This window comes from Lepisosteus oculatus, chromosome 9, assembly GCF_040954835.1.
Source record: "Lepisosteus oculatus isolate fLepOcu1 chromosome 9, fLepOcu1.hap2, whole genome shotgun sequence".
NCBI lineage: Eukaryota > Metazoa > Chordata > Actinopteri > Semionotiformes > Lepisosteidae > Lepisosteus > Lepisosteus oculatus.
Window position 1 is genome coordinate 45078281 of NC_090704.1, and position 19455 is coordinate 45097735.

Consider the following 19455-nt stretch of genomic DNA (forward strand, 5'->3'; position numbering starts at 1 on the left):
GCTGTGATAGAGGCTCTGAGAAAGTTAACTTTATGCACAAGAAGTAGACCTGCAATCTGGGACGCGGCATTGTCGAGAACCAGTTCCAACTTTCTGGAGGGGTTCTGTAGAGCAGCGGCGCGGACTCCTGCTCTGCTGCCCCGCTTGGTGGCTGGAGCGCGGCGCGTGCCCCCCCCCTGCAGCGGTGGTGGAGCCGCGGCACACACGCGCCCTGGTTGGTCGGGGCTCTGCTCTTGCAGAAGTGTCGCCTGGCCAGCAGCCAGGCGGGGTGCGTCGGCCCACCCGGTGATCGATCGGCGTTCCTGATCCCGTTAATGTGTTTATCTGACCCAGGGTTCCCTGCTCTCTGCGCAGTGTGCATTGGTAAGCGCAGCACGGCTCTGATTTCTCATCCTGTCCCCTCTCCACTTTTTCAGCCGTTTACCTCCTTCGTGTGCAGCACGCGCGCTACTGTTCAGTAGCTGGAACCGCAGCTAAAACGCAACCGAGTGAGAAACTGGGTGGCGTTTTTTTTTGGCTTGTAGCCCTTGGCGCCTGCAACCCACTAGAATTGCATCTGCTGATTTAAAAAGAAGTCCCAACCAGCGGCAGCGACTCGTGGATCGCTAACATAGTGAGCGAGGGGACCCCTCCAGAAAGTACAATGTGAGCAAGTGCGCCAGTGATGGATTTGGCACCCCAAAAATATATTGTCTTGGGAGTCGGGGGCTCTCCGGCTGAAAGGTTTTTCCATCAAAGGAAAATACAGAAGCATCCCCAAAAAATAAAAATCATTTTATTTAATTCCCCTTCATAAACTTTTGTGCATCTAATGCTCTAGGCCTTGCAGTTTCTAGCAGGATTCAATCAAGAGGAGCCAGATACTGTCAGCATCGCTCATATAGGTGCAGTCCAGCAGCAGAAACGTGCAACATGTGACTGAACTTCCTGAAGAATGTGGAGGCCATTGCCTGGAGCGGCTGCTGGCTCAGTAATGAATATGGCCAGATGCTGTTAATGAATCAAAACAGAGTTTAAGATTGAAACATTTCTGAGCCTTAATGTTCTTAATGTCTTTATCAATCACCTGTGTAACAGCAGACAACAGGAGGATGTGGGCTGGCTCCTCCAGGAAGTGTTCTTAAAGGTTTGCATAGCAGGGATGTGTGATGCTGATGATTGTCTGTTATTTCAAGGAGGAAAAAAAAAAAAGATTTTTTTTAATCCATAAAAAGAGGAAAAAACAGAACTCTGAAGGTTTTTGCGCAGTTTTAATTCAATTTGTTTTGTGTTGCGATGCTAGCTATATTGCTGATTTTATTCAATTCCTTCTGCCTGCATTAACTTGGTAATTGGCTCGCGTGTGTTTTTTTTCCAATCGAGGCAAATAAAAAGCAGCTTTTCTAATTAAAAAATCTTTAAGGAAGCACCTTAGGTGGATTATTCATCTCCACGTGTGCAGGGTGTACCCAGATAGTTTAGATGTGGGTCTAAATGAAATCAATGCTAGTGGCACAGTGCTTTATACAAGCTATTGAGCAGCAGCAGCGGCGGTGGTGGCGTGACTGTGTTCAGACCTTGTGCTGTGTTCTTGCAGATGAAGACTGTGAGCGTGGCGCTGGTGCTGTGCCTGAACGTGGGGGTCGACCCTCCAGATGTGGTGAAGACATCTCCCTGCGCCAGGCTGGAGTGCTGGATTGGTGAGGCCCTTCCTTCCCTCCTGTCCTCTCCTCACTCTGTCTCCCTCTCTCTCTGCTGCAGTCCCTCTCTCCCTTTTCCTCTCGCTCTTTCTCCGTGTTCATTCCCAGCTCCACAGCTTCCTGGTTCCCATTCTTTTTCTCCCCTTTAGCGGCACTGGTTCCCTTTGAGTAATTTGATCAGAAACCTCCAGGAAAGCAAAGTGACACAGGTCCGATACAAATCATCCATGTGTCCGTGTGATCGCAGTACAAGCAGATGAGCCAGCCTGTGCTATTTCCCCAGCTGCGGCACAGTGATCATTCTGCCTTGTTTCCTCCTTTTAGTGAGGAAAAAAAACAGCTTCAGTGAAGCATGATGTTTTCAGACATCGAATAGAATATTATTATATTATTATTATTTTTATTATTATAATTGCTTACACTTATATAGCACTTTTCTGGACACTCCATTCAAAGCACTTTACAGGTAATGGGGATCCCCTCCACCACCCCCAGTGTGCAGCCACACCTGGATGCTGCTCCAGTACTCTCCCCACACACCAGCTCTCACTGAGGAGGAGAGCAGAGTGATGAAGCCAGTTCAGAGATGGGGCTTATTAGGAGGCCATGATTGGTAAGGGCCAATGGGAAATTTGGCCAGGACACCGGGGGTAACATCCCTACTCTTTTAGAGAAATGCCCTGGGATTTATAATGACCACAGAGAGTCAGGACCTCGGTTTTACGTGTCATCCGAAGGACGGGGCCTGTTTACAGTATAGTATCCCTATCACTATACTGGGGCATTAGGACCCACACAGACTGCAGGGTGAGCGCCCGCTACTGGTCCCACTAACACATCTTCCAGCAGCAACAGTAGTTTTTCCCAGGAGGTCTCCCATCCAGGTACTGGCCAGGCTCACACCTGCTTAGTTTCAGTGGGCTGCCAGATGTGAGTTGCAGAGTGATATGGCTGCTGGCTTTGGAGAATATCCAAAGAGTTCTCAAAAAAAACACAATACTTAAGGAGGACATGGTGGGAAACATGTTTTGTTTCAGCCTTGAAAATATTGAAATTCAATAAAAGTTTCTCAAAAAAGAAAATAATACTCAAGCTTTTGCTTAGGGAATCTTTGCCTTTTGTATTTAGACTGCAAGGGGTCTTTAGTTACCACTGGATCCCTCTTGTAACAGCCTAAAAATAATTATACATAACACACTCCAAAAATATATGTGCCCCTGCAGTGATGGTGTGAGGCATCAGAGACCCAGACAGGTTGAAACTGACATTTGCAGTCGGGTTTTCCATCAGTGCAGTGTCTGTAAATGCATAGGAATTACGTCATTGAGAACAGGGGACACTTATTTATTTTTTTACACAAAAGGTAGTGGGTGTCTGGAAAAAGCTGCCAGGTTGTTTGGTTTGTGCAGATTCCTGGGAACCTTCGAATAAGCAGCAGGGTGATGGCCAATAATCTACCAAACGAGTGCGATTAGTCTAACGGCCTGCTCTCGTCTGTAACCTTCTTAAGTTCTTACGACTGCATGGGTTGAAAGTTCCTGAGTCCTTCTCCCTTGCTGGTCTGCCTTTATTCGATCTGATATTTACCAGACTGACGGCTCTCGCTCTCCGTGCCCAATGACCTGTGTGTGGTGCAAAGTGGGAGCAGTCTGTACAGCACTTCCTGGACGAAGGAGCAGTAGCCTTACGTAGGGGCCTGCTTTTCCTATCTCACTAATGAACTCATTAATCTATCATTAATTATCCATTACCCAAGAAGACTTTACTGCCAAAGTCCCATAATTACACCAGGCAGCAACTCGTCAGGAAAGGGTAGCGGAAGATCTGAAGAATGTCGCAGCACAAAACCGAGATCTCGCCCCGAAAACCAAACAGAAGCCGCCACGATTTTTCCTTCTTCTTTGGGGGAAAAAGTCATCTTTTGTAGACAGTAGTGAAAGCGTAGTGCACAGTGAGACTGGGGTAAAAGCAGGGTAAAGAGCAGAGACTGTGGTAAATGCGTGGCAGAGATGCTGTACAGGTCTAGCAGGGTAGCTATTGACCTTCTGAATGGTAAGTAATACTGGCTTTCTCTTGCAGACCCGCTGTCTATGAGCCCACAGAAGGCACTGGAGACCATTGGAGCCAACCTCCAGAAACAGTATGAGAACTGGCAGCCCAGGGTAAGGACCTGCTGTTTCTAGGAGTTAGTGGAGGCACCAGGGGTGTGAAGACTGAAGAGGGGCCAGACTGCCAGGTTCAGGGCAGAGTTCATTGGCCCTCCTCCTTGTTCCTTATTTTATCATAAAGCTGAGAAGGAACCTAAAAGATTTCCGAGGGAAGTGCTGACTAAAGGCAGATCATCTTATAAAGGACAAAGCAGACGGCTTCATTTCTTAAATATGTCACGTTTTAAAAACCACACTTGAATTCCTGGTTTTAAATTTAAATATTCGCCCCTCCGACTCTGTGTGGTGGCTTTGGCGTCTCCTAAGCCTGCGCACTCAGGTGTGCGGACCATGTGTCCCTGTGTGCATTATGTTCAGCGTTACATGGTGTGGCATTAGTCATAGTCACACTGACTTTGGTGGTCTTGTGAGGAAGTGAGGAGGCTGTGCGTGGCGTGCGTGTCAGTCTCTGTCAAAGCATGCTGGTTTCTGCTGGCTAGAACAGGCAACTCTTTCACAAAACACAATGCAGTGCAGTGCGGAGAGATGTAACCTCATCCGCATAGCTGTTCATGTGGGCTGGAGCCACATTCCATGTTCCGGCACGTGCTGCCCCCCCCTCCTCCTCCTCCTCCTCTTTCCTTTATTCCTCAACATCAGAAGGTTTTGCTTAACAAAGAATTGCTTGACAGATGATGTGTTGGCTGGTCTGTGCGGCCGCCAGGTTTCCAGGTCCCTGTGTATTTATGTATGTGTGTGCCACCTCAGATTTGAGAATTGGACACTGTCTGTGCCAGCGGTACCAGGGCTGGAAGTTTAGTCTCTTTGTACTTGCCATGGTGTAGTAGGCAGTGCTGGCTCCTTTGCCTGGACACCATATCCGCAGTGTACCAGTCATAAATGACTCACAGAGTTATGTATATGTGCGAGAGCATGCATGACCATGTGAGGCAAGCTCTTCATAGCATGGTTCGGTCCTTGTAAGGACAGCAAAAAAAACAAACTGAGAAGTAAATTGATGTGCAGTCTGCCTACTCTTTTTTTTTTTTAAAAAAAAGGCTTGGCACAGAAATACGAGTCTTTATCTGGCACGTTAATGACTGCGGCGATCTTTTCCCCTCTGGGGTCTAGAACAGCGCATCCTTCATTTTTGCTTAAGGTGAGCGCTAAGCACAGAAGGGCCACGCGTAGCTGGCGTGAGCACGTCTCGTCGGATGGTGCCGCGCATCTGTGAGGTGCTCTCCAGTTGAGAAATACACAAGGCAGTTAAGTTCCCCCAGTCCCCCCGTACTCTCTCTTGTTGTGAATGGGCTCCCTGGAGATTAGCTGTGAAAACAGTCATTAGTGGTCCAGACACTTTCCCGCAATCCGTATAGAGACGTGATGAGTTGAGTCGGAGTCCGCAAGGAGCTGCATACAGTACATCAGCAGAGCCCCATGTGTCAGACATATATGACAGACTGGCTCGGCACCTCTCCTACCTGCTGTGGTCTGTGTCTAACTAGGCTGCATTATCCTCCCCCAACCCCCTCCTTTTTGGCTGTGATGTCAGATTCGTATTTATTCCAAATAAAATAAAACGAGAGGGTAGTGTGTGCAGTCTTCTGTGCACTCCAACTCGATTTTTTTCCCCCATAGTTCATTATTGGCCAACAGCATCCTTTAAAATTCATTTTATGCTCTGCATTGCACCATAAGGATAACAAGCCAAGCACAGAATGCTTTTTTTCAGTAACAGGAGCTGGAGGGCTTGTTTTGAAACCTTTTAAATATTTTTCGTATCAGTTCTGAAAGGCACTGCCTTTATGTCTGCAGATATACCCACAGTGGAAAAGCTTTACCTGGACCACAAGCCTTTTTTGTTTTTGCAAAAAAATTTGGCACCAAGGCCCACGTGTCTTTCAATTGCAGTATTGCTGCTGTTGGACTGATGCCTGTAGCAAAGTTACCCTTGTGTAAGGCACTAGAGGTAGAGAAAGGTTTTTGTAATGCATTGTTTTTTAATTTTCTTTTATTTCTGGCATGTTTTTTTGCATTTTCTGTCTTGTACCATCTTGTATCTTGATGAGAATACCTTCTTTTGATTACTTTGGCACTAAAGAATATCCTGGAAATCTTGGGAAGAGCTGTGACGAGGCTTTATTGATGTTACTGAGCTGTCAGTAGGGATGGATTGAGTAACAAACACCTGTACTCAGCTGTGGATGGGTGTGCTGATGCTGTATTATTGCAAAATGTGGTCTGTATCCTTCGCAATTTTAAATAGCAAAAACCCTTTCTTTGACGTCTTCTGTTGGCTGCTGTTGGCAGTGGCCTTCTTAAAACTCAGGCATTTCTGTTCGTCTTCAACACTCCTCTGCAGTCCTAGGCAGGGGTAAGCAAGCTTAACACTGAGAATCGTGGGAACTGCTCTCTCTTCTGTCTCTGAGCTTCCCCGTTACCCCCAGAATAGCCAGATCGCCAGCATTGCCCACATCCTCTGTCAAAACCCTGTTTTCTTGGGCGGTTCTGGGTCCTTTAAAAAAGCAGGACAGTGTGTTCTGGCTTGAGAGGGATGTTAGTGAGCAGCATATCTTCACACGGTTTTCCGTCCGCGCCACCACGGTCATCCGGGCAATGGAACAAGCACCTCAGGGTAGGCCTGCTCTCGAGGGCTGGGCTGTGCCAGTTCAGGGTAGGCCTGCTCTCGGGGGCTGGGCTGTGCCAGTTCAGGCCAGGGCTCCTCTTGAGGGCTGGGCTGTGCCAGTTCAGGGTAGGCCTGCTCTCGAGGGCTGGGCTGTGCCAGCTCAGGGTAGGCCTGCTCTCGAGGGCTGGGCTGTGCCAGCTCAGGGTAGGCCTGCTCTCGAGGGCTGGGCTGTGCCAGCTCAGGGTAGGCCTGCTCTCGAGGGCTGGGCTGTGCCAGCTCAGGGTAGGCCTGCTCTTGGGGGCTCTGGCTGTGCCGAGATCAGGTGCTTCTCTTTGATGGAGGAGGACCGGCAGCTGCGAACACTCTTGGCCTCCTTCTCTGGCTGTAATCTCAAGGTCCGGTTCTGCCTTCCAGCCCTGCTTCCCCGCCCCCCTCCCTGACGCCTGTTCTTGGACAGTGGGTCTGGTGGCTGAGGGCGAATCAAAGAGATGGCGGGGGGAGGAAGAGTCTCTGCACCTCCCGGTGTCATCCAGGTGGTGCGTCAGTGCACGTAGGTGTATTTGTTTGCCTGTTTTAAGCACTGGCTGAGTTTTCTTCCTTCTTCTGTCATTCCGGTCCTGCTTTACTGGTACCTGTTTCCCCAAGCTCTGCCCCCCCTCTGCTCCTGCTTCCTGGGGGTGGGGGGCACTCTGCTGTGCTGACAGCTGCCTTTTGATTAAGAGGCAGAGAGGAAGCGACGCCTTCACCTTGGCAGGGATTTCTTGGCTGGCTGGGCAGCAGCCTGATATACAAGCTGGAGACTAATTTTATAATGGTTTATTGCTTTCTGTTGACACTGTGCATTATGTTTGCAAAATGGCTGTAACAGGGCCGCGAAAGAGTTGGCTAACCCACAGTAGCCCCATAAATAAGTTGTTGTTGTGATCTCCCCAGAAAGAGAACAATGACCTGTGTACTGCAGTTGCCTTCTGAGCGTTATTTCAGCAAAAATCTGATTTGAGTATCCTTGGTGATGGTTTCTCTGCTGGAAACGGGCATGTCTGTGCTGGGTTTTTATTTTCTTTTACAAATTCCTGTTGTGTCTTGCAATTGGAGTTTTAGAGTTTCTGTGACCTGGGTTGGAGTTCAGACCCTGGCAACATCGGGGGAAATATCTGCAGCCCAAATTGCCTGCTTGAAGGTGGGAGAGCCGCACATTACTTTTGTATGAAAATGCCGCCCAACGAGGAGACTCTGCTTTGCAGCAACTGCACGCTTTCTCTGTATTTCATTTCTCCTTTTGCTCTCCTTCCTTCCACCAAAGATCTCTTAAAAACGGTGTTTGATTTTAATTGCTCTGGAGAAACAAGATTGCATAGAGCAATTTTAATGAGTAATAGGTCTGTTGATACGGCTGTTTTCCCAAACTCAGGCGAACAGCAGCATTGTGATTGCATTCAGTTCATCATTCCTGTGCTTGCGCTTGTGTCTCTGCACTCCTGTGCAGTGCAATGCGGGGGTAAGCAAGCCTAACACTACAAAGAGTGGGTCCAGCGATCACTTCTCTCTCTCTGAGCTCCCCACTTCCCTCAGAACAGCCAGCATATTCCACATCCTGTGGCGAAACCATGTTTGCTTCAGTGGGTTTGGGTGCGTAAGAAAACAGGCCAATCGTTTTTGACTTTAGAGTAATGATATTCAGGTGCATAGATCTTGGCATGTGCCAGATCTTAGGATTCTTCCGATGAGGCAAGCACTTAAGAGGCAGCTATTCAGAATGACATTACCTTTTTAACAGCCGTGCGGCAGCTTCAGTTTTTTTTTTCCGAGCCAGGCTGCTGTCGAACTTGTAGCTGAATTATTTATCAGTACGCTCCCGCTGAAATATTTCTCCTGATTAAATTTAAGACTTTGTTTTATTGCTGAGGCGATGTATAAATCGCGGGGAGAGGGAAGAGAGGAGAGGGGCGATAACGCTTCTGCTAAGACTGCAGTGAAGATGAGATTTTCTCCCTTCCCGTCCGGCCTCAGTGGAAGAGGTCCCGCCCCTGGGATTGGGGGTGTGGGGGGGTGGGGGGGGGCTATATAAACGGCAAGGGCTGCAGAATAATGGGATGCCACTTGTCTGCAACAGCCTATTACTGTTGTCAAGAATAAAAAAAATCTGCTTCCCAGCTTTCGGTGGCAGAGCTGCAGATACTGGGCTGATGGATCAGAACAGCTGATCAAGTAGAGCGAAGCTCAACTCTCAGAGACCTTCCCTGACAGCAGGTGTTAAGAGGTTACCACCAGCTTTCAGGAAGCCTTCCCAGTTCCTTTAATTCTGGGGGTGATTTGTCAGGCAATATCAGACTGAGACGTTTGTTAATCTGAGGGATATATCGGTGGTCTTTGAAGTCTTTAAGCAGGCTCATAACCTGAATTTGATTGGAATCTGCAGTTAAACAATATTGCCCTCGTGGTTATGAGCTCTGTCTAGTGCTTTCACAGTATTTCATTTTATTGTTTTATTTTAAGTATGTATCGCCAGAATAAACAAAACACAGAAACACACAGTACAAATAACCGATGTTAAAAAACGACCCTGCCCGTCGGTGTGCACCGAAGCTAAAAAAAAAAACAAGTTTCCGGAACCAAATCTATAGCATAATTAACAGAATCACTCACGTCTCGCCCCTGACTTCGTAAAGACTGCTTCACTGTGTCTTTGGGCCAGTCGGGGTGTCAGCAGGGCAGGATTATTGACGGACCAGAGAACCTGCGTTAGATCAGCGTGCCCTTTCGACGCTTATCAGCACATAAGCGTCATGCACTTCACCTTCACATTAGTCAGTGTTTACCACTGAGAATTGGCAAGTAGTTGTAACAAACTGCAGGCAGAGAAAGGTCAACAGCTCTTTGTCTTGTTTTAATTGTAGGCAGACCTTTCCCGAGCTCTCGTCTGTTTCCGTCAAGAGTCGCATGTAACAAGTTCCACACGGCTCGGGATGACAGAGGATGACAGTGCCTTTGCTTGGGGGAGGGGGCTTTGCCAGGCTCTCGTTCGCTGGTTATTTTTGGGCTTTTTTGTGCTTCTTTGTCGCCGCGTGCGCAAGACCACATGTGGGTGGCAACCGGTAAATCCTTTGGCACCTACAGCCAGTCCCAGCCAATGAATAGCAATCAGCCTGAACAGACCAGAACACATCAACACTGGCAGAGTAAGGCTGTGGGCTGTGGCGCCCCCTGGGGGTTTAGTGGTGCCAGCGTGAGTTGGTGGAGGATGAGCTCGACAGTGGCCCAGGTGCAACTGGAGGTAGAGCCCCTGCAAGGAGTGATTCTGTTGCTCACCTGAGAGTCTGCAGTGAGCAGTGCAGATACAGGCCACTGTGCATCACACGTCTATGTAATAAATATTCAGGGACAATTAAGCCCTGTACTGCTTTTACTGTCATAGAGGGCTGAAGTGGAGAATTGCTGTACTGAATTTTGGACAGTGAATACAGGAGAGCAGTTGATCGGCAAGTCCCATTCTTTGCTGTTCCCTAGGGTAGGGATTTAGAGCATGTTTAAGCTGAGCGTTCGTGAGCTGTCTGTCTGCATTTTGCAATTTCTGAACCCTTGTTTAATCTTTGAACAATATTAATTATTGCAGAAGGATTTAGTTCTTGAAGTTTTTTCAAATATGCTGTACCGGTACTTGGTGTGCAATCAATCCCTGTGGTCGAGCTGTAGTTCTGTAGTGCCCGAAACTCATCTCCTTCTTCAGCACTGGTGTGCAGAACAGCTCTCTGCTAAAGCCCACCGGTGTTCAAGTACAGGGGTGCGATACTTCGAGTTGGCTGAACATTTTTCTTTTATATATAAAATCGGTCTTTGTTCCACACTCATGAATAACACGTTAATGTTGGAGGTATTTACTAAGTTCCTTTGTTCTGTGTCTATAAAAGACATAATGTAAAAATATTTATGAGCTGTTTGACAGTAAATATTTACGGGAGGCTGTCATTTCCTGAACAATGCCTAACACTTGTATTATTCGTTGTGCTAATACGTCTCTGGCAGTCTTGTCTGAGATTGCCTGGTATCTTTACACTAATGAGCTTGTGAAACAGATGGATGGAGCTGAAACTGTTGAGCTTGCAACGCGTTTGGCTTGGCATTTTTATTTTTTGTCATTTTTACCCCCTTTTTTTATTTAAGTTTTTAAGTGGTATTTACTGGTGAGGATTGGGATATGCAAAACGAGATGCCTTGGAACGAACCCTCCGCTGTTTGGATTTCTGGGTAGCCTGGTGGCGTGCGCACTGTGTGTGTGTGTGTGTGTGTGAGAGAGAGTGAGGTCCCAGGCTGGCGCAGTGTGCGTCTGCCTGCACAGTTAATGACATTGAGATTGCTGGTGGGAGTGAGACCCTCTCTGCATTCTGCTGCTGTCATCCCTCGCAATCTGGCGAGGGCACTGTATATGTTAATAGGCATATATCAAAATTCCTCGTCGTTTCCTCGGTGCTGTGAAAGAAAGGCAGTGAATACATTCCATTATTACAGACCCCTTGGTAGTACTTCTTGTACCGGAGACAGACTCTCCTACTCTTTGGCTTAAGGGTGGGTTGTATAAAACAGCTTAAGTATTGGCCTTATCTATTTATTTTGCTTAGATTTTCTTTTCGTGTTTTTTTAAAATGATACTCCTCAATCTCGAGTCACATTTTAAGGGAAATATTGAGAGAAAGTTAAACTTAAAGTGGTCTGCATCCTAATAAGTTCTGTGAGTGACTGTACTGCCAAGATCCAAGAATTACACCCTTACACCCAATAAGTGTAAGTTCTGTGCACATAAATGCACAGTAGACCTCCATGCACTTCAGACAGTAGATTGTTATGACTACTATGCGTGTTCACCTCTTCCTTTAAATATGGAAAGCGCTGTGGGTGCACTGTAGTGAGCCTGCTGTTTGCTGGGCACAACTAGTACATGCCCACACACCTGAAGAAGGCTCCACAGCCAGAACATTGTGTTTCTTTTCATTTTTTCCCAGCATGGAATAAATCTTTACTTGTTCCTTTACAATTAATACACATTTCATCTGTTTATCTGTGTAAAGTGTACCTTTCATCATCATATTACACTATGTACTAATTTTGCAGGAGGTGAAGTACCAGTTAAACATATCCACCGTTTCTAAGTAATGTTAAACTCCTGCACAGGCCTGTAGGATTTTTCAGTATGGCTTCATAATTTAAACAGTCAATGTATGGCTGTGTCTGCCATTATGCAGGAAGTAGTACTTGTGTATGGGTGTTAGCCCATGTGCTACGCCAGAAGCAGAGATCTGGGATGCAAGTCACTCGAGTAGCTTCAGTCACACTAAGCCTCTGCGCCCACCCAAAGCCAATTAATTTTCTCCTAAGTTACCAACTGCCTGACGGAGATCTGTGGTTCTGGTGAAGGATGGCAGTGCCACCTACATGGAGTTTATTTGTCTTTCACCTACCTGGGCACGTCTGGACTCTGCGCTGTCTGGGCTCTGCGCTGTCTGGGCGTGACTGTTCAAGGGGACGGGGCACGCGAAGCCTGCAGCCCGCTTCCTCTGTCGTTAAACACCTGAATGACATGCTCATTTAGCAAATCAGCCGTTTCCCTGCCATCACCTGCTGGGAGTTCCTCTGATTCAATCAGAGGCATTTTCATGAAAAGGTTTCTCTAAGTGGCTTATTGGAATTGGGTAGAGGAAGATAATTGCTGGCTTCCACAGTGTCCTGAAGCTTGTGCATCATTTGCATTCTCTAGTATGTAGGAAACTAGCAATGCCTTCATGCTTTTTTTTAATTGTCTTGGAAGGAGAGAGTTTAGAATAGTTATTTACTAGGGGAATAACCGTCTATACAAAAAGAAAATATTCACACAGTACGAGCATCACAGAGTATCCCAGAGCTTGAGGAGTCAAGGCTTTGTGCCAGAATTCTGCCTCTGCTGCTGGCAGGCTCTTAAAGGTGTGCTTTTTATCCTTTAGCAACAGAAACGCTTCCCCCTTCTCTCTGCTTTTCACAGTTTCATCAGTAGTAAGAATTGTTTTCTGTGTCAATATTTAATAAGCTGTAAATCGAGGATTCGCCGGAATGCAGATCCACAGAATTATCTGGCACTCATTTGACTGCCGCAAAGAAGACACACACAGGAATGTTCCCAGAATGTCTGCGTGCCATCGTACCGCTGAACTGTGCTCACATGCAAACACAGAAATAGTTACAAGGTAGATTAGGCCATTTAGCCTTTCTGGTAGTTAGTGGCCTCAGCCACATGGCTGGGCAGTTTGATGCACAGTTCCATAGCCCTTAAGGTGAAGAAATGCTTCCTGTTCTCAGTTTTTAATGCACTTCAGACTAGTTTTATCCCTTATCCTCTGGTTGATGTTTTACTGTTGATTCTGAACAAGGCTGCTGGGTGGGGTTTGTCAAGCCATCTGAGGATGTTGAGCACTTGGGTCAGGTCTGTTCAAGATTCGGTTCCTTCAGCCTGTCCGTACAAGACGTTCCGTAATGAGTCTGTTTGCATTTCGATGGTGGAACTTGTGACATTGCAAAACATCGTCCAGCATCTCACTACCCACTATAAAGGGGGTAGGAAACGGCTGTGAAGCTCACAAAATATCACACTAGAGCCACAAAACAAATTGTGAGCTAATGGGACCGAAAGACAAGTCTCTGATTTGAATCAAGGCAAGACAGAGACCCACACCATCAGTGAATGAAGGAACAGCAATTCTGAAATTGTTGAAGTGTAAGCTCTGTGCACCTATATGCACAGTAGAGCTCCATGCCCTTCACACAGTAGATTGTTATGGCTACTATTTGTGTACTATATGGCTACATTTTTTACATGTGCTTTTTCTAATGATTGTTGGAGTTTTTAAATAATTTTCTTTAATGCATACAATTGTGGGTCTCAAAGTCTACATTTCCGACATTTAGTGAACATTTTATTGTTTGCTTGGTTTTTAAACATGTTGTTAAATTGTTAAAAATCTCCTGCAGAATTCTTCTCTTTTCTGTACCGGATTTTTTTTCACAAAGTAATGGAATCCTGGAGGGACTGAATAACTTATTTTCGGAAAGGTTTTTGAAATGAGGAAAATCACAGCGTTTGGGCTTGCATTCAAAAACCTTAATTGCAGGCTTGACAGTTCTTCCTTCTCGTAAATGAAATTACAGACACACTTTTATTTGTGGGTGTCTGTGCTCATTTCTGAGGAGGTTGAAGAGTGGGGTGGGGGAATATATTGAAGATGTTTGATCATCTTGTAGGCCGAGTGTCTTTTGTCTAGCTTTTGAAACGTTTTTTTTTTTTTTTTTTTTTTTTTTTACGGGTTGTGCATTTGCCTTCTCTTTTGGTGTTTTCGTTGACACATTTACAGCTTCAAAACAATGTGGAGAAGCAATATAAAAGCTGATGGAATGTATTTATAGTACAAGTGTAGGGTTTCAGTCAAGGGATGTTATGTTAAAGTTACAATGCACCGTAAGACCTTAAGTGGAATATTGCATACAGTTTTGTAATGGAAAACAATATTGGTACTCTGGACTCATCCTGGTGAAAAAGGGTCAAGTCCAAGGAAGGGTATAGGAGTGTCCTGCTCTGACAGCTTAAAAAAAAGCCCAGTTGTTTTAATCTTGATCGGAGAAGACCGGAGGGGACCTGGGTCAAGTCTCAAAATCCTCAGAAGTTTTGACAGAGTGAACTGTGTGGATTTCAGAGTGACTCAGGAGGGAAACGCTAATCGCAATTCATGAGCCGCAAGTAGAGTGAAGTGGGTTTAAAATGGAGAACAAGAGACACTTCCATACCCAACTTGTTGTGCGAGTCCGGGACAAGCTGACAGGCTGCCAAGCTGCCCAGCCACGCTGTTAAAGCCGATACAATGGCTTCTTTTAAGGAGCTGCTAGATGAGATCTTTGGATCAATTAGCTACTTGGAGCGAGATGGTCAAGATTGGCAGAATAGCATCCCTCTCGTTTGCGACCTGGCGTTATTGCGTTCATTTTTCCTCCGTCAAACACAATCGCAGATGTCACCGTCAGGAATCCGAGAGGCGTCGCTCCACCTCTGGCCCAGCTGTGTTGCGCTTGGGGATCTCCAAGCAGCAGATAATGGGCCCTCGGTGGCCGTCTCTGAGCAGTGTCGCGGGCTTTCGCGAGGGCGAGACATTACCGGAGCGAGTTGTTGCAGGCATTCGTTTACAAACGTGGTTATAATTCAAGTGGGGAGAAAGAGGTTTCTGCTACGGAGCCTCTTCAGCTGTGAAGGGAAAGGAGGGAGACAGCAGGAGTGTGTGTGGCAGAGAGGTGGGGGAGGAGGATGAGAGGATATTGGAAGGGCGGTGAGACTGCCCAAAGAGATTGAAACCTGAGAGACGATTACAAATACCGTGTGATCTGTATTTTTATACGTGTGGAATGGTTGCGTCGGCTCCTGTCCCAATTCCAAGCTCTTCAAGGTGAATTGGCGCTATTCTGTCAGTAATCTTGCTCGGCAAGCTCCGGTTGAGAGACCCTCCGTGGAGCCGAAGCCGGTAGTGCTGGCAGGTCAGTTTTATGGGCCCAGCCCTAATAATATCAGTGTTGGTAGAAGAGGAGGCGTTCTCATTCAAATCAAGAATGAGAATGCATCTGTATGCAAATATCGATACCCCCGCAAGTGAATAAGATCATTTCAGGGTTAGAACGTTTTATTTAGCTATTAGGTTTAATATTCGTCAGATTAGATTTAATTTGTCAAAAAAAATACTCTGGCTCAGTTAACTCCCCCGAGATGCCTGGGCATTTGCACACAATGCAAAAAATCAGAAGGGAAAAGTGACATTTTATGCAACCGCTAATGCTAATGTCTTTCAGGGCTTTGAGTTGTGTGGAAAAGGCTTCTCACCTGATACCTTGGCTGATGTCAAGAATGGGCTAGAAGTGATCTTTGGCTCTATTAACTAATAACTACCTCATAGGCTGGATAGGAGACATGGTCTCCACTTGTTTGTCCTGTGGCTGTGTTTCTTAGCTCTTCCAGTGCACCGCTCGGACATATACACAAAGAGCATTAGAGGGTTCTGGTGATGAGCCGGTCCATATGGTGATACTAAACTCTCTGGGCCCTTTGGGATAACCTCTGTCCTTCTTAACCTCTTTAAATCTTCAGTGGCTTTAGGTTTTGTTTAAGCGCCAGTGAAGTTAAACAACATATCTATCTGAATTGTACGCAAGTGACTTGGCAAGTGGGAGTGTTGCCAGAACGTGGAGAAGCGACGTACTGAGTGATGCAGGCAGCTCTCCAGCGCCAGGCTGCCTGAGCAAGTCCGAAGCTGGCAAGGTGGACCTACCCTCTGAACGAAAGCAGAAGTAGGAAAAGCTTGGTTGGTTTGGGCACCATTTGGGGGGGGTCCCTGCCCCTGCCCCTGCCCCTGCCCCTGCCCCTGCCCCTGCCCCTGCCCCTGCCCCTGCTAACCTTCACAACTCTTTACCTCCCGATGATGACCACAACATCCTTAGTAGCAAATGCACTCAAATGAGTTTCGCACCAGGAGCACTGGGGAAGCACGATCAGTCACAGAACTCCTGCATACACATGTGTAAAGGAGCTGTGTAGGGAATGCTGGCAAGTACACACACACACACACCTTAATTAATCCAAACTGATGTTTTCTGAGAAAATCAGGAACTTTGTTTTATCCCGGTGGTGTTATTCCCAATCTCTCCTTTGATCGTCGGCTCCTAACTCTAGTGCCTTTGAACTGACGACCCTTCATGATTCAAAGCTTCCCCGTTAGCTTGTTCTGTGACCCCACCGCTTATAAATCATCTCTGTTCACACGTTTCCCACCCATCGTTCCTTAACGGTTCTGATTAGTCTGTCGGATTTTTTAAAGGGGGGTGGGGTTGAATCTGAGATCCTTCTAATCCACATTAGGCACCTTTAACTACTCAACTTTGTTTGTGTCGAGGCTGCAGGATGGTTTGTACCATACTCAAGAACAGGACAGGATACCGAACACCCGTTCCAATAAGTTACCTCGGGGTAACAGTGTTTCCAAAGTGTGATTTGAGCATTGTCTGTCTACTTTGATGCGTTTTCTCCAGTATCCCCACAGTGCTCAGGTGCTCAGACATGTTTAGTGCAGAAGCTTTCCAGATTCATGGACATGGAGCCTGCAGCTGTATTATCACTGCCTTCTCCATCAGTAATACCTTGTGTTTTGGAGCAAGAAAGTTATTATGAGGTAGTCTAGTCCCATGATTCTGGGCTTCTTTTTCGTGCTGAAATACCAGGATTGGAAAACGCACAATCCCAGGATTTTGGGACACTGCCAGGAAACTCAATTTTGAATATTAATTGCTCCAATAAAATCAGCAGGCGGATGTCTGTGTTCTGTGTTGAACCTTACATGGCCATGACTAATTTACATATCTAACAAGCGTAGCATTTTTGTAGTCTACGTTTGAATGCACAGTGGAGCGTCATGAAAGCGCTAAATGCTTATTCATCTTTCACATTCATGCTGAGCACTGCTATGTCGTGTATTGGCATGGGTTCTAAATTTGCATATTTGTAAACGTGTGTGGTGGACAATGTCTCTTAATTCCAGAATTTCATTTGTTTTTGCACTTGATTTAAAAGATTATTTAGTTTCGATTTTATTTAAAATAATTGTTTTTAGTTTGTGACCTAAATTAAACCACAGAAAGAGTTACAGATTGGATAATGCCTTTCTTAAAACGGGTATAAAAATGTTATATTGTACTCATACCAGCATTGCACAGGGCATTGTAATATTTATGGTAAAGTCCAGAAAGCATGGGGGTCACAATTGTTCACATCACTGCAGTTAGAATTCTGCAAATCCTCCTGACACAGATTACACATGCCTCCTGCAGTGTGCTGTGAGGTTCTGCAATTCAGTCATTGAGTTTGAGGTCCAATCCCATTAAAAGAGTCGTTCAGTTTCAGGGGTGCCATTATTCTGTCTTATTAAAGTTCAACTTGGACGTTTTGACTCCTCAGTAGTGTGCACAGAGTCCAGTTGACCGCAAAACGACCTGGAAGAAATGAAGATAAAATTAGAAGAAATGACTGTTAAAACAGCATTCAATTGAAGGCATGGCCTATCCTCGTGACTCCTGTAGACGAGTATTAAACAAGTCCGAATGCCGGTGTTTTGTGCTGAAAAGCTTTGCCATAGAGGAAAGCCTGTTTTGCTCAGATCCATGTGCTTCAATAAGTGTAGGGTATGCCCAGTCTGTCTCATAGGGGGTCAAAATAAGTTGAAAACGGGCCACTCATCAAATCAATACCAATACCAGAGTAATTATAACTTTGAGTGGCAAACATAAATGTTTCTGTGGACAGAGGGGGTGTCATGAATGAATAGAATCCAGTGAAGGGGTTTGTAGTTTCTGTCTTTCGTTGCCACCTGTGAGCACAGGTGCAGGTAGGTGAAGAAGATGGGTGGAGCGTGCCAGTGCATGAATTGCACCCTCTGCTTTTGCAGAACAGCAGCGCGCGCGGCTGTCGTGAGGCGTGAGTGGCTTGGTTAAGTCTTCTTTGTGTTTCTCACACTTCTGGGTGGGCGGAGTCCTCCGGAGAGTGCAAGAGTACAGGATCTGACAGCCTGTTTTTCCCATCCGTCCCGGCCTCGATGTCTTAATTCTGGCAGTGGTCTTGGTTGCTTAGTGTCCTTCAGCATTGCGTGCACGGGTATTACGAAAGTTCACAGTTAAGCGTTTTGCATCTCTGAAAGGTCTTCAGACTCGGTGTCAGCTTGCAGGACGCCTGAGCTTGAGTCTGAGATGCCACAGGGCTTAGAGGTTAGGGGGAGGTTTGTTGCCATGTATTTTTACCCCTGCGTGTGGCGAGACGCGTGTCCAAATTCGATTACGTATTATTTAGCAGTCGGAACTCAGGGTGTCTCAGTTATGGGTATAGCAAAGCTCAGCCCATCTGTTGGTTTTTCCTTAAATAGATCCCCTATGTAGTTCACTTTCTAAAAGCCATCCAAAGAAAAAACTGTTTTGATTAGTCCAAAATGTCCTAGGTGCTGCATTAAGGAGGCTAAGAACCACTGGCCTGGGATGCCTTTCCAAAGCTTGTTAAGGCATTTCCTTCGGTGGCCTGTTCCTTGGGGCATCACGTGACCCTGCTTGTTTGTTTCGCCAGCATGTACGTGTCCTTGTCGTGAGAGAGATGAAGGTTTGGCAGTATTAACCTCTCTGCAGTCTTTTCCCCGGAAAGAGTAGAGGAAACATGGCTTTTTCCAAAAGCCACCGTTCCAGGAGCGGTTTCTTAAATAACTCGGTCAAAAGTTTCCGCGATGCAGTAACTCACCTGTTTAGGGAATAGTGTGTAAAATGAGGAGATTGTCATGTAAAACTGATCATTCAGTGATGGCCCACTGTGTGTGCTGTAAACGTTGGGGACAGAGCCTGTCCTGTCTTCTAAGAAAAGTGACTGCAGACTATGGTCTGAGATGGTTTTGTTACTTTCTCTTTAAATCTCATTTTAGTGATTGAAACAAGGACAAGGAACTGTAGTTGCTTTCTTGGTGCTCAGTATATATTTTGGAGTTTTGGAGATGTAATTTAGATTCAGTAGATTTGCTTGCCCTCCCGTTATTGGCAAGGGTTGGTCTAATCATGACTGTTTAAGCTGTGTCCTGCTATTCTGAATGCACTTGTTTTATTCTGGGGAGGAATGTCCTTGCTCTAGGCTGCTGGGCATTCTGCTGAGCCTGCTACTTCCTGTACAGCTTCGCAGTGTATCTGTAGTTCATCCTTCTGAAGCCATAACCCGAGGAAGGAAATATTAGTCTTGGGGGATATTGTGTGATTCAGTTATGATCTCTGCTTTCCTTCATTTCTGACTGTTTTTTGGGATAGAAGCCCTTCGTCATTATTCTGCTTGCTACCGGCAAACAACTTTTATACTTGATTGAACAGAGAGTAAAATGTTTTGCAGGCTGTGCTGGAAAAGTCCTGCTTATGTTAATAGTATGTTCGTTTTTCA

General features: G+C 46.1%; 1 protein-coding gene across 4 annotated transcripts in view; it reads left to right on the plus strand.

Moving 5' to 3' along the window:
- The window catches only part of rptor (regulatory associated protein of MTOR, complex 1), a 143842-nt gene that overhangs the window by 12136 nt on the left and 112251 nt on the right, over positions 1-19455 (plus strand). For all 4 annotated transcript variants that reach the window (XM_069194603.1, XM_069194605.1, XM_069194606.1 and 1 more), the window contains exons 3-4: positions 1577-1679; positions 3759-3841. In XM_069194603.1, the coding sequence (XP_069050704.1) occupies positions 1577-1679; positions 3759-3841 (186 nt within the window). The remainder of the gene's footprint in view (positions 1-1576; positions 1680-3758; positions 3842-19455) is intronic.